We start from the raw sequence: 14750 nt of genomic DNA, 5'->3' as shown, positions 1-14750 counted from the left end.
TTGGGAAAATTGTTGATTTTGAAATCCAACTCAAGATGAACTGTGTATTCACCAGTATATTCACCAGAAGTCTTTTAACAACCAATCTTTAGAATCCACAAACGCTACTGTTTTTGTGAAAATGACTTCAGAATAAATAAATGATAGTTTGCGGTTTCTCGAAGTGCGTTTGGAGAAACTGCAAATATTTCGGCTGGCTAAAAATCTTTGTTATTTTTATTTGTTAGTATAAAACAAATTGTTCTTTTCCTAATATATTTTTTGTAAGTTTTTTTTCGAAGATGTCTTAATTTTTTTAGCCCAAGTTTTTTGTTGTGGGTTGTTATTCGTAGGCGCAATGTTTGTAACTTTGTAGTATAGTCTGCAACATTCTGAGAAAAGATGTTGTTGGTTTATGAAACACCGTATTCAGTGCTTTCTCCACTCGTTCCAATTACCCTCCAACCAAATAACTATATCTTCTTCCAAAAGCCAATCGAAGTAAAAACCAAGCTCGAAGCTGCTTAACTCCCTAGATCGGACAAGCTCCCCAAGGTTTAGGGCTTGTCAAGCAGCACTTCGCCAATCTTGAAGAAGACGTCTTTAAACCTTAAATTTCGTTTTAAGTAATCCTCGATTAAACTTTCGTTTGTTGGTTGGCGACGAAGAGCTTCGTTTCTCCGTGAGAACCAGACAGTGAGAATTCAAAGTTGTTTATTTCGTTTCTATTGTTTTCCACATTTATATTTTTGCAGAAGCCGCTTTCACAGTTGAAAGCAAATGGTGTCAGTTGACTGAAAAATTAAAACAAACACTTAATTTTACTTACAAACGTTACTTTTGAAGTCTACAATGTAATAAGGGTACAACATTATTATATTCTTTAATAAATGGGCCGTATCATAACTTATTTTTATCTTTTATTTTTTTTATTTTAACTATTAATAATCGCGCCTCGGATAAACCTCACCATATACGATAACGCCGCTGTACAAAGCTAAACTCGTTGTCGGCCACCCAAAAAGCGTCTAAAAATTTGTTTTTTGTTAACAAGTAATCTGCGTTTAAACTTTCGTTTGTTGGTTGATTGTCGTTTGAAATATGAATCAAAATATTATTATTATAATTACAACTTTCACGTAAGCGACGACGCAGTGTTTTTTTTGTTATTTTGTTATTTTTTTTATAACGCAAGTTAGGTTCAATGTCGAGGACAAGTATATACATATATATATATATTTTCATTATTATATACTGGTCTATGGGGTAAAAAATAATTACACCCATATGTTTTTTTTAAAAAAAGAAAGCTTTTCATTATATTTGAAAAACATAAATGCGAAAGCTACAATTCCACGATAAATTGATGTTACTGCCTTGGTTATGGTTTTCTTATGGGTTTGTAATTAAGTTTTTTTTGCTAACTGAAAGAAAGCAATCGTAAAGTAAAAGGGGTAGTGGCTTTATATTCCATTGCCAAAAAGAGGCCGGGAATGTCTGACAACCATTCCCAAAGGGAGGTAGGGCCAGAGTTATAACTGCGCATTGGCAGAAGGTCAACTTTTCACCTTTTTGTTTGTGTGTAGGTAAAACGTAATAAATAGTGTTTCACCCGGGAAAAAAATGCCAGGGGTTTAAGGACACAAACCCCACATTTAACACCTAGGCAAAGTCGGCAAACTGTGGGCCGCAGAGCCAATTTTAGTGGCCCATGAGTAACGTTTGAATTGCTTAGTTTTATATTGTATTTGTGGGCCGCGTGATAGTCGTGCATTCATAGCACTTTTTTTAAAAGTTGGTGTGGCATAATTTTTAAATCGGCTCAGCTTACAAAGGCCCACGTGCCAAATGTGGGAGCCTGTCCAACTATATTTTATGCCAACTTAAACTGTAAGTAATTGAAAAGAATTTTGCGCTTAAATTCTTCGTTTTATAGTATGTTTTATATTATGATATGGCAGTGTTTTGGGCACCAAGGCGCCGTATTATATTTCACCTTAAAGTCAAATATCCCGAATCCGCCACTTTTTCGTAGTGGTTTTACGTAGTGGGCCTTCAATAGCTCTAAAAAGAGTACTTTGGGCCGCGACAAAAAAGTTTGCCGACCACTGGTCTAACACGAAACAAAGACTAAAAATTATTATAGCACGTCCTTAACATCTTAGGCAGAACGTTAAATTTGTCGAACAGACAGTTTAATAGTTGGACCCCAATTAAGTGCAAAAAAACAGTGTGGTTATGCAGGTTACGTCAAGCATTTATAAGTCCACTGTTATTTCTGTTTAGTTTTTAGGCATAGAAACAGACTTTAACATGTGGAATACTTTGTTTTTTCAGCTTATAACCTTACAACGATTGGCGTCAAAGACAGTGTTTGACTTGGTTTTTGAGCGATGGAACTCCAGCAAACTTCGCAGCCCCAACAACAAGTCCATCGACTTGTTTGCAGAAAGCTTACAACCCAACTTTAAACACTTTTAAGGATGTACAGTGCTCACAAACTGCTGTTTATGCTTGTCAAGTGAAATGTGAGTTGTACAGTATTTTACTAAGCGTACGTGCGTCCTTGAATTCCTTTCTTTTAAATTAGGCATTATTTTTCTTCGTGTTCATTTCGTCTTTTTTTTAGTTATAAAAAAAAAATTGGACAGCCACGGTACAATTCTAGCTATTTAATCGAGCAGTGGAATGATATTTCGTCTAAACTTGCTGCTGAAACTGGAAACAATATCAACGATGTATTAATAAATGTGTATGTTTACTTAAACTCTGTCTAAATGTTAGTCAAAAGGTTACCATTGATGTATTTATGGTTTAAAGATTACATCCTGTAGATGGCGCCCTCAAGATATAATACTTGGTTGCAGGCGATTCCGAAGTTTTCAAATACTCGGCGAGTCATTTCTTGCGGTATTTCTTTCACTGTTTGAAGAATAGACCCTTTAGTGCTTTAATAGTTATTGGCCGGGTTTTGGAGACCTCAGCCTTAACATATTCCCAGTAAAAGGGTCTATTCGTCAAACAGTGGAAATAATTCCGCAAGAAATGACTCGCCGAGTACCGTATCCGAAAACTTCAGAAATCTCCTGCAACAATATATTATATCGCGAGGGCTCCATTTATAGGATGTAATCTTTAAAACATAAATACCGGTACATCAAATGGTAACATTTGGCCTTTGAGATGAGACAATGAATGCTTTGATTGTTTATAAATTTTATCTCTTTTTCCTAGTTTGAAATGTGGTAGGTTTTTCTGGCGCACCCTGTATAACTCCATTGACAGAAAACATAACACTGTAATCAAAAGACAGAATAAAAATATTTAAAACTACAAGCTGTTATTTTTGTCAGGTTGCGAGAAGAGGTAAAACAGGGTTTTTACACATTTTTTTAAACAAAATTAAATGACTTTTCAAAGACCTAAAAGTGAATAACTCGGCATGTTTTGAATGTAATTTAAAAGCAAAACAGTAACACCACACTTAACACAATAATAAACAGTGTAATAATTATTTAAAAAAATAACGACCAACAAGGATTTGTGTAACTGCCGCAAGCTATCCACAGGGATAGCAATTGAAAAATACATTGTAATTTTGTCAAAACGTCATTGTGATTTGCATATGACGTAAACCAGAGTGACAGTGTGTTTGACGAATTACGGTGATTTTGTACCGGACGGGCTCTTTTAAAGCAGGCTTAACATAAAAAAAATAAAAAAAGTTGTATTTTGCGGCAAAAATTTGTAGCCTAAAAAACAAATTTTAAGTGAAACCAACATTTTGACGATAATCACTGATTGACGATTACTGATCTACGCTAAAGCAGTGGTTCTCAACCGTTTTAGCTTGCAGATCGGTAAAATTTTAAAACAAATTTTGCGGACCGGTGAACCTTCAGAAATCAAAATTAACCCAAATTGTAATTACGACAAAGTATGTAACTAAAAGTTTTCTTAGCTTTTACGTACAACTGGTTTTAAATTTTAGGTTTTAAACGAGTTGTAGCCCACTTTTAAACAGATGGGTACAACACTTGCAGCATTGTGACATATGATAAAGTTTAAAATATACCATTAACTCTATGTTACGTGACGATGCTGCAAATTACGGAACTGGCGAAGTTCTAAACTTGATAGACAAGCTTTCGACATTTTGCATTTTGCAATTGAGATATAAAATTGTGTTATATTTGGAGGACCAGCAGAAAAGTTGAAGCGGACCGGCACCGGTTGCAGGTAGATAAATATGATTGCGTGCGAAACCTCAATGATAAAGACGTACGCTTATATTAAAAACAATATGGTAGATATTTTTAGTCAGTAAAGCCAGCCAATTGTTTTGACAACTCATCTTAAGGAGTAGGTGTACAGTTCATTGCGGTGCATTCATAGCCTACACATATTGGCTTCGCTAAGGAATATGTATATCAACCACACCACTGAGATTTAGTTCCTGTAGTTTGTAGCAACAGTTGAAAAGGAAAACTAACTGTAGTTTACAGCAAAGTAGTCAGGTAAACCAAGAAAAAATATTTAGCTTGGTAATTAGAGTCAGCCTTCAATTAATTTACTAGGGTAACGTACTTGTCATCGCGATTTGAATAGGTTGCCGAAACGTTGGTTAACAATTATAATTACCAGAAAATCTTGTTTAGATTGTTATTAGTAACTATCATCTATCCAAAAAAACAAATCGTTTTAACAAGATTAAGAAAAACTACGGCCCACGGACCGGATCCGCCTGCCAAGCATTATAATGTGGCCCGTGGCTAATTTTCAATGAAACTTTTTTAGACAATATTTAGCCTTAACATTTGTTTTCTTGGTTTCAAAATATTTTATTTCATCCATTTCTCTTGTATAGCATCCACGTGATCTTACTTTTACCAGCTTGCCAAATCAAGGATATTCAAAGATTCTTTTAAAAGGAATCGCACTTTGTTTTGTGTGTAGTTTAGATGGCTCGTTTAGCAGTGTTGTAAGAAAGTCATTTAAAAAAACCTTTATGTTAGGCTGCGTGTTAGGCCATTTTACATGGCTGAAAAAACAACCAATATTCTTTCATTTTATACCAATTGACCAATTAGTGGGCGAAAAATGGCTTTTATATTCTTCGATCTACTAACATGATACATCTTGCTTAAGAGCTTAAGATCAATGTACTTAAATAAACGCGATTGTTGTGACAGAAATGTTGTGAGTGAGATGTGTGGGTTTACACTAACTACGCTTTTTATTTAATTTTGAAGCCGTTTTGTTTATTCGTTACGTTTATCGCGGGGTTATATCATTAAACACTGACTGCCCAGCTTGCTGAGGTAAACAATGAAGTTTCCGTTTTGGGTAGTTTGTTAAAATGCAAAAGCCTCAAACACAACAAAAGACATCGCAGAGTGCTACATAACAACAGTTAGGCGAATTTACTTCTTAATAAGTCCTCAATATATATTTTTCCCTAACACAAATGTGCCTACGTTCTTGATTAATTAATTTTGATTAATTAATTTTCTAATTTTTAAGTAAAAATATATAGTGGTCCTTATGTTTGCTCAAGTTTCTGCCAGTTATCTTATTTTCCCCAAATAACTCTGAACTTTATTTTGTTAAACACAAATTTTGTGTTTCGAACACTTGCAAAACAGTTCATAATGGTAATCCTACTTTATGATAACGAGACAAATTAAAAAAAAAGAAGAAATTGCAGGGAAGAAAAAATATGGGGGAATAAATATAATAATAATACTTGCACCGAACCCTCACTCTAATCCAAATATAGTTAGTAACATCCAGACTAAAATGTGGTAGGATACTATAAGCGCCGAACATTCTTCTGTATCGGTAGAGCAAGCTCGTGAGTGTTTCTATTTCTCATCCCAGACACACAAACAACTTCAAAGGTAACAAATACAGGTGAACGCTGTATGTATGTTTTTAAATAGCATTCCACGTTACATTTGTTTTGGTTAGAATAAATAGGTTAAAAAACTATCAAAAATGGTCAATGTTCGTTTCTGTCTTCGACTACTTGTAGCAACACTTTTTCAACTATCTCCAGTTCTTTGTGGTAAGTTTTGACGCTTTTGCTAACGACATGCAACTTGAAAAAATCAATGCCTTAAAGCGGTTGGTGCTTTATTGCTTAGCTGCAACATGGTAAAAGAGGGTAGCACAGCACAAACACGCGTTTATAAATGTACAATTGCGAAATAGAAAGAGGCGATCTGCCTGCTTCGATGAACGTGGATGCACATCGGTAGGTTCGCTACAGGACCCCCTCCAGAAGCGGGCATGTGTGAAACTGCGTAGGTTGCAGGGTAGTTCGTCGGGTTGCTTCGTTAGTCACTTTTGAGAAGAGCGACGGCATCGCGAGTCGTATACAGCTGGGCGGAAAATGTCGAGTGCTTAAGTTGAAAGTGTTCGTCGGAGGTATTCTCACGTGGCCATGGTCAAGCGACTATCTGCCTAGCATGTGGGCGAGTTCAATTCGCACTTAATTCCGCCACATAGGTGACGTAGTGAATAATGCGGGTTGCATCGACGGTGACAATAGTTGGCGAGCTTGCATAAGCGGTCTTGGGAACGGATCCTAGTTTGTGCGACATTCGAGACGAGCGTGGAAGAGCTAGTACCAAACGCAGGTAGGCTAGCTTCCATTAGCGGCCTTAAGAATGAAACCCTGTGGATTGGTGCGACGTTCAAGACGAGGGTGAAAGCAGCAGCTTTCCTCAGCGGCCTTGTCAGTTCCTACCGGGAAACGGGTAGAAAATTGAAAAAATGAACGCTACCTCTTGATTGTCCAGTTAGTTAAGTTGAATAGTTGCGCTGCACGTTCCTGTCGGGAAAGTGTAAACAACTAAACCGAAGAGCATTGCGTCTTGGTTGTCCCAAAGCGAAGGCATGCTGATTAGCTGCTGCGTTGCGCGTTCCTGTTAGGAAAGCGCAGATGCCGAGAGCAAGCGTTCTTCGATTGCGTTGTGTTAGATTTCGAGCCGAGTAGCAAAAATCCTAGCTGTGTTGCACAGAACGTGGGAAGCTTTGTAGAACAGGCGATAGTAATTTAACTAACTTTGCTTAGAGACTCCAGTTGTTCAACTTCTTCTTTGATCTTCAAAAAACGTTTTGAAGATGCGGGGTCACCAGTAAAGCGGTTGGTGCTTTATTGCTCAGCTGCGACCTGGTAAAAGAGGGTAGCACAGCACAAACACGCGTTTAGAAATGTACAATTGCGCAATAGAGAAAAGGCAATCCGTACGCTTCGATGAACGTGGATGTACATCGATAGGTTCGCTACAGCCTGAAGATTTTGTGCCAAACTGTCAATTTGTCACACGCGGGGTTTTACAATAAAAAAGTCCTTTAAAGAAATGTCCAAGTAGCGCCAGGCATTCAAAAGTCAGTTGTTATATCCCCGTTTCGTTGCATTTTAACCTGGGCAATACTTACTTTTTTTTAGTCTGCAACCTGACCACGATTGGCGTCGAGGACAGTGTTTTGACTTTATCAAATGACCAAGTGAAGGCAGACACAGCTGAGAGGGAATGTGTCAAACTGGGAGGACATCTTGCTACAACTAAAGACCAACATATCAATGAATCACTGACAACAGAAATAAATATAAAATTTGGTAATTTCAGTCAGGACTTTAGGTTAAACTTGGCTTATTTTTAATATCATGTTGTTTACCAGATCTGCGACGTGTCTACATGTTTTACAACCCGACCGACGTCAGGTTTTATAAATATTCTAAAGATCCAACAGAGACGGGAGCTTGGAAAAGTACCAAAAACAATCCAAACGAGACTCTGTGGTTCATAGATTTACACAAAAAGTAAGTTTAGGGCAAATAACAATAGTTAGGTCTATGTTGTGTTTTCAATTTGGCTGTGGCGAGTTTACACTGCTTAACATTCTGAAGCCTTCGTTTCAAACAATAGCAGTGTATTCAATCAACAAACAACAATCTTCAAATCCACTCTATTTAAACTGTTATATACCTGTTTAACGGGTAAACCGTCGCAATCAATGCGATATTTTACAACCTCTGCCAAAATTGTTTGTGGTTTAACACAATGTGACCCACTAAGATTTAGCCTAAATCACCATCAAACTATTTGTTAGTTTTTTATACGATAGCCGTGAAAGTTTGCCAATGCCTAATTAAAGTGTGCTATGGATACGACCCGTGTGGTAGCAGTAACTGTCCGACTTGCGTGATATCGAAGCAAACCCGTAACCCCGTTATCAAATGGAATTCAACGTTAGAAAAATACGTAACCCGTTGTACAGTGAACATGTCTTACGCAATAAACGCGATATTTTGCCGAATGTTCCCACATATTTTGGGGTAAATATCTGTAAGATCGTCTAAAGTTAAAATTGCTATGAGAGTATTTTTTCTGTGTAATCGAAAACGACTTTCTTTCTATTTAAAAGTATAGTGATGAACTCCTGCTTGAGGCTAAGCAAAGATTGCTTGAATTTTTATGGTTTATAGTTGCAGATCTTGGAAGTAGGCTACTGTGGAATCCATGAGATAAGCTGAGTAGGCAAGAATAGAATACTATGTTGAATATATTCAAATAATTTTACTTTTACCCGTGGCGCACCTGGCAACCTTCCATGACTGTAGCGTACTTATGTTGCTACAAACCTTAATGATTACTTTGCCAAAAAATGAGCTCGAGCCAATATTAGGAATTAATGCGATTTGTTAAATAAGTTTAGGGTAGCGACTGTTCAAGAGTGTTTTTGCATTTCGAAATTGCTAACGAATCATGTCAGTTTTGATTCATGATTATTGCAGTAATATATTATGGTTTGATAAATATTAATAATAGAATGGGTTATTAAAATAGGTGACAGAAACATAATTAAAACGCCGTTGCAATGACGCTGCTATAGAACGACCGGCGACAACGATGAAATTGTATGTCACTAGCTCTAATGTTCGATGACAAAATTAAAACTAAGTTTACCTTTGTAGATGGGCTACAGGTCGTGTGAAGGTGACGTTTTGCACACCTTCAGAACGTAACAAGTGGTTGGTAGCAGTTGGGCAAACTACTAATAGCTGCGGACCGCAAAGTGGTGGTAGGTTATGCTACAAGAAATGTGTATACAGTAGTTTAGTTTCCATTTTGGAACGCAATTAAATCAATATATTGTCAGAGGTTGGAAATTTTTACCTAAACCCACCACATGGTAGAAAATTTCACTTTTAGATTTCGGGGTGTGGCGTTTTCTACGCTTTTAGAATCGAAGGGTTTAATTTTCACGTTCGCTTTGGAATATCTTAATTATTGATTTGACTCAAGTGCTCTTAGGTATCGATTTTCAAGTGCCTTGTTTTAGTCTTACTGGCAAAATAACTTGGACGTTACTTTTAAATGTTATAGAACAAAAAGTGTGCCTGCTGCATAGTGTTTCTAGTGTTTGCCAACAAAAAATAGTATTCCATTTTCTATAGTTACCAATTGATTAAAATGACCTTGAACAGGTTAATTTGCATATGACTTAACTTGGACTTTTTCATTTTTTAAATACTCTGGTAACACTTGTTTATATTTCAAAAACACTGGGGACAGGTTGGTTCTACGACTTTCATTTATATGGATCCTCTTCAGCTACTGGAAGTCAGCAAATCTACAGCTACAGAAGATATGATGGCATTTCTTTTGCCAGCAGATTGACAACTGTGCAGGGAAACTTCTATAACAGCTTCGTTAACGACGAGATAAGCTTTTTGTCTCTAGGTATTTCTTGAATATGCTAAGCGTTCAAAGAAAACGTACGTTTGTTAAGTTACCATTCTTATATTAGTTAAAAGCGATGCACGAAAATTTAAAATACTGGAACCATTCAGTAGCCTACTTAGAAACACGGACAACTTTCAGAGAAAGTATTTTTTATTACAAATGAATACCTTATTTGTCTGACTTAGCAATATAAAGTTTAACTAAATGTACAATCACCATTTACATATGTTTTATAGAAAAAATATAATTGCAATTTTTGCTTCAGTTCCTGCAAACGTGTTGATCGGTGCAAGATACAACAACTCTCGATGGCTTTGGAGCGATGGAACTCCAGCAAACTTCGCAGCCCCAACAACAAGTCCATCCACTTGTTTGCAGAAAGCTTACAACCCAACATTGAACACTTTGGAGGATGTACAGTGCTCACAAACTGCTTATTATGCTTGTCAAGTCAAATGTGAGTTATGCGAGTGCGGGTAGTTTGTGTAGGCTTTGTTTAACTTAATTTTTTCAGTCACAACTACCATTGAACATGCGAAGTGCAATTCTAACTACCTCATCGTGAAGTGGAATGACAATTTGTCTAAACTTTCTGCTGCAACTGGAAACACAATCAACGATGTATCACTATATGTACTGTATTTTTTTTTGCATTTTTTTATATATTTGATGAGAATGCGCAATATTATAACATTAACCCACTATGTCAGCACATTGTTAATCATATTTTGTTAACATAACATTATATAACCTATAGCAACACCTTGTTTGACAGCCCATTAGGATTTATTTTTTTGCCAAAAGAACACAATATTTTAGAGGATCGGACTTTTTGAATTACCAACGACGATTTTTTGGTTTTCTGTAGGTACACTCCAAGGAAATGTCAGTTTCAATTAACGTTCCATACAAAACATCAGTTGCAGAGATAAATGGCCTAAAAGCTCAAACAAGTTATTTAACCACGGTAAGACAATTCGATTTTTATTTATTGGCAGTATTTTTTAGTGAAAACACGTTCTTGACAGAGTGTAAATATATTTTATCAGGCACAAGTCAAATTTTCGGGCTGCAGCAACATCACTCTTACTAATGAAATGGCGAGTACAACGGGATACGGACTCCCAGATCAAGTTACAGGAGCTCATGTAGTTAGCTCTGATCCTTGCATATTGATAGTAAATCAACCAACAAACGACATGAATATAACAACATACACGGTGAGCAAAACTAGATATATTGTTCTGCAGCGACCCATCTCATTGCGAAATTCGAAGGTTGTAAACCTTCACCCCCAAAATCAAAATGTGGAATTTTTGTCTTGTCATGAAAACAAATGTTAACTGCTAAACTCGTCTAATTGTAAGCAATGTCTCAAGTAACATTTAGCATAAACGAAAAGTTTTATGTGCAAATACTACGATAGATAACCCAATTTAAAAAACTGCTTTATACAAAATGTCTAAGTAATTTATCCGAAAACTTAGTCAAGTCATTCGAAAATAGTGACTTAAGTGCACTTAATTCAACACTGGTTGGTGCGGCGTTCAATTTAAGTGGGCACACACGAATTACTCTGTTTGCAGGTGACAGCAACAAGTAATACCATGGTCACTGAACATAATTTCAACAACACTTTCAAATCCGTTGAAACTTTTCGAATTCCATTAACTGGGCACCAGGAAAAACAGAGGATTAATTTCACAGTAAGATTGTAAAGTTGTTGTACATTTTTTCCTTCTTCAGTAGCTTTGGTATATCTTACACTCCCTAAAAGACTATAAGACACTCTTTATGTTTAGATCCATGCAAATTCGTGCGAAGGTTCGGGAAAAAAATCCTCGGTGTCCGGATTCTGTGTTTCTCCTAAATCATCAACAACCAACACAAAATGTGGATCAGCAAATAATACAAAACCTTTGAATGCTATGTCGCTATATGTACCCCTACAACACTTCCTAAACATATTTAATTTTATCACTAATTAGAGAAAAGTTGCTGTGGATAGTGACAAAATATCACTAAACTTTGTTTATTATATCCTATATTTTGTTTTTTAGTTGTGGGGATAATAGTTGGATCTTCAGTTGGTTTGCTGTTACTTCTTATACTCATCATAGTTGCTGTCATGACAAAGAAACGGTACGTTAAACAAACAGTAAACGTTGTTTGTTTAGGAATAATAAATTATAAGTTTATTTGTAACAGAATGGCCGAGTCCACAACAGTTCAAGAACCAGCCACCCCACAGTCGCGTGTTGTATATTTAAATCAAACAGGTAATAACACTACTTTAGTAACTTTATTTTTAATGGAATAATATCATCATTCAAAACGTAAAACATAAAACTATTAATTTTCAGCCAATGCACAAGACAACGAAGGAGATTGTACTGTTCCACAAGGTAACTAAATACACGAAAACGATATACCGAGTTCCTTCGGAAAGACTGTTACCGAATTCACTTCACCTATCAGGGATTGTAGCGCAGCAAGCCTAAAAAACTCTATCCTGTGGTGAGGTTCGAACCTACGATTTATGGAAACTAAAGCCTCCGTCCTATCGACTGAGCTACGCATGCTAAATGGGAGCTGATCAAGAAATGACCATAGCACCATTGCCTTCTGCATATTACGAGTCATGAGTTCGAACCTCACCTCAGCCTAAATTTGGTTAGTCTTGCCTTGCTTGCACTACAATACTAAGACATTGATTTTGGTAGTAGCCTTTCTGAAAGTCACCTATATCATTTGAGATGTAGCACCATTGCCTTCTGCAGTTCGAACCTTACCTTAGCCTAAATTTTTTTAGCCTTTACTTGCTTGCACTGCAAATCTGATAAATCGATTTCGGTAGCAGCCTTTCAGAATGCACTTTGAATACCAGTGTTGTAAAATAATTTTGAATTGACTTAAGTCCCAGTCAAGTTATTTGAAGAATAACATAAGTGCAAGTTGAGTCTTTTGCAAAAAAAACATAAGTCATCGGTTGCCCAAGTCAAATCCCAGTCAAGTCATTATGAGAGCAAGTCAATTTCAAGTCATGTCATTGTCATATAACTAAACTGTTAAACGATTAAATTCGGTAAACTCGTCTGACTATAAGCAATAATAATTTAACTAAAAATAATAGAAACGCATTATACAGCACTAAAAGCGTTTAATGTGCAAAACTTGAAACAAATTTTAGGAAATAAACACGTAACTTAATCCCAGGTTATTTGAAGTCCAAGTCAAGTCATTTGTTTAAAAACTTAAGTCAAGTCAAGTCATTTTAGTTCAACGATTTAAGTTAAGTCATTTAAAAACCTAAAAATTGTGCACTCAAGTCACTGACTTAAGTCATTACAACACCGTTGAATGCTATGCTTCAGCAGGGCTAGGTCACAGTATATACCAATGTGTACTCAATGACTAGTTGACATAAAAGGAAGTTGGTATTTTAACTATAGTATAACATTTAGTTTATAAAGATCATCAAATGTTGCGTATTTTAATCGATCCTTTCTTACTTTTAATTGGATTTATGCTTGTATACTAATTTTCAGAAGTTTTAGAGTGAAAATTTTGCTGAAATATTGGTTTAGCACAATAACTCGTCCAGTTTTCGAATTTTTTATATGGCATAAAATACCGGTTAAAAGTGATGAAATTCATTTCGAGTTTGATTACGCTTTTTCGTTTTCCTTATAAACGAAACATAAAACTAAAACCAGTCGCCTTTTTATAATGGTCTATTATGCCTATGGACAAATTATGCCACTTTGAAATATTATTTCTAAATCGCAACAAACATATTTTAGTCAATTTGAAGAAGAGTTTCATTTTTAACAGCACGAAATAACAATGTTTATTGTAATGTTTTCAGGAATGCAAGTTTATGAGGTGGTGCAAAACCCAAAACGTGTGTGAATTTACAGAATGAAACTAATTTCAACTTGGGAAACTGTAGCACATTTCACACCTAAACAACTATTAAATTTAATATTTTCAGATATTATTAATATAGCTACTAAAGTCATAAAAAATCCAGCAAATTCCAAATTACTCTCAATTATCCCGATTCGCTCTTTCTCCTAATTTAAATATACTTTTCAAGTTAAACAGTAGTTTTTTTAATTTCGACATAATGGTTATTGTAAATCCTGTCCCATTTACCATGTTTCCATGTAATAATGGGGTTACGTGTAATAAATCGTATCATGCGTGTTATAGCAATATCGCAAAATGTATAACTATCTATCTACTTGAATTTGATAAAATATTAATTAAAAATATTTTGCCGTTAAATCGTTTTATTCGTTTTCAAATTCGAATTTATGGTCGTTAGTGAATTATTTTTCATGAATCGCTTAAAAAAACGACGACGACTTGTATTAAAGCAATCAATATAATAAATAATATCTCTCTCGATCAGTCATACCAATGTTCATGACAATGCAGTATATTTGGCCTTGGTAAACATTACATTGGCACAGTTGTATTATTTTAAATAAAAAGATGTTCACCCGTCGTCCTACTGACGATTCTCTTTACGTTTTATTCTCGTTTGTAATCGTAAGATATTATAAAACGTTCGCTGTTCAACTTACTAAATTCGAACTTTGCTTATGGAATGTGAATGATATTCTTCTCTAATCGCTTGCTGTAAGAAAATAAAACTTATTGTTGTTGTTTTAAAAACATACCATTAAACATTTCTTTTTGAAAGGTATTTCACTAATTTTTGAAAAAAGACTTTATACCAGGGGTGGGCAACCTTATGTTTCCCGTGGAAAATATAGTATTACTCAGTCTTGTAAACTTTGTAAGTCCTTTTGAAGTGACTTAAATCTCAGTCAAGTCATTTGTAAAGAAACTTAGGTCCAAGTCTTTTTATAGTCCCAGCTAAGTCATAATTAGAGCAAGTGAATTTTAACGGAAGTCTTTTCATGAAAATTACATGTTAAGCTATTAAAATTGGTAAACTCGTCCGATTATCAGCAATACCTTAGTTAAATATACCAAAAATGC

General features: G+C 35.5%; 1 protein-coding gene across 1 annotated transcript; it reads left to right on the top strand.

Annotated features, from left to right (window-relative positions):
- The first annotated feature begins 5958 nt into the window (after positions 1–5958).
- On the top strand, positions 5959–13701 carry LOC146141107 (uncharacterized). Its single transcript, XM_083392814.1, has 15 exons — positions 5959–6046; positions 7436–7606; positions 7669–7810; positions 8966–9072; positions 9567–9734; positions 10003–10194; positions 10252–10370; positions 10606–10704; positions 10787–10957; positions 11324–11443; positions 11540–11630; positions 11798–11879; positions 11946–12016; positions 12101–12142; positions 13606–13701. Exons 1-15 carry the CDS (start codon positions 5977–5979, stop codon positions 13647–13649), a joined length of 1689 nt encoding a protein of 562 aa, XP_083248940.1. The 5' UTR covers positions 5959–5976; the 3' UTR covers positions 13650–13701.
- The last annotated feature ends 1049 nt before the right edge of the window (positions 13702–14750 follow it).

The sequence above is a fragment of the Ascidiella aspersa genome, chromosome 6, assembly GCF_963924565.1.
Source record: "Ascidiella aspersa chromosome 6, kaAscAspe10.2, whole genome shotgun sequence".
Taxonomy (NCBI): domain Eukaryota; kingdom Metazoa; phylum Chordata; class Ascidiacea; order Phlebobranchia; family Ascidiidae; genus Ascidiella; species Ascidiella aspersa.
The sequence above is the reverse complement of the archived record's forward strand: the minus strand, read 5'-3'. Positions and strand labels throughout refer to the sequence as shown.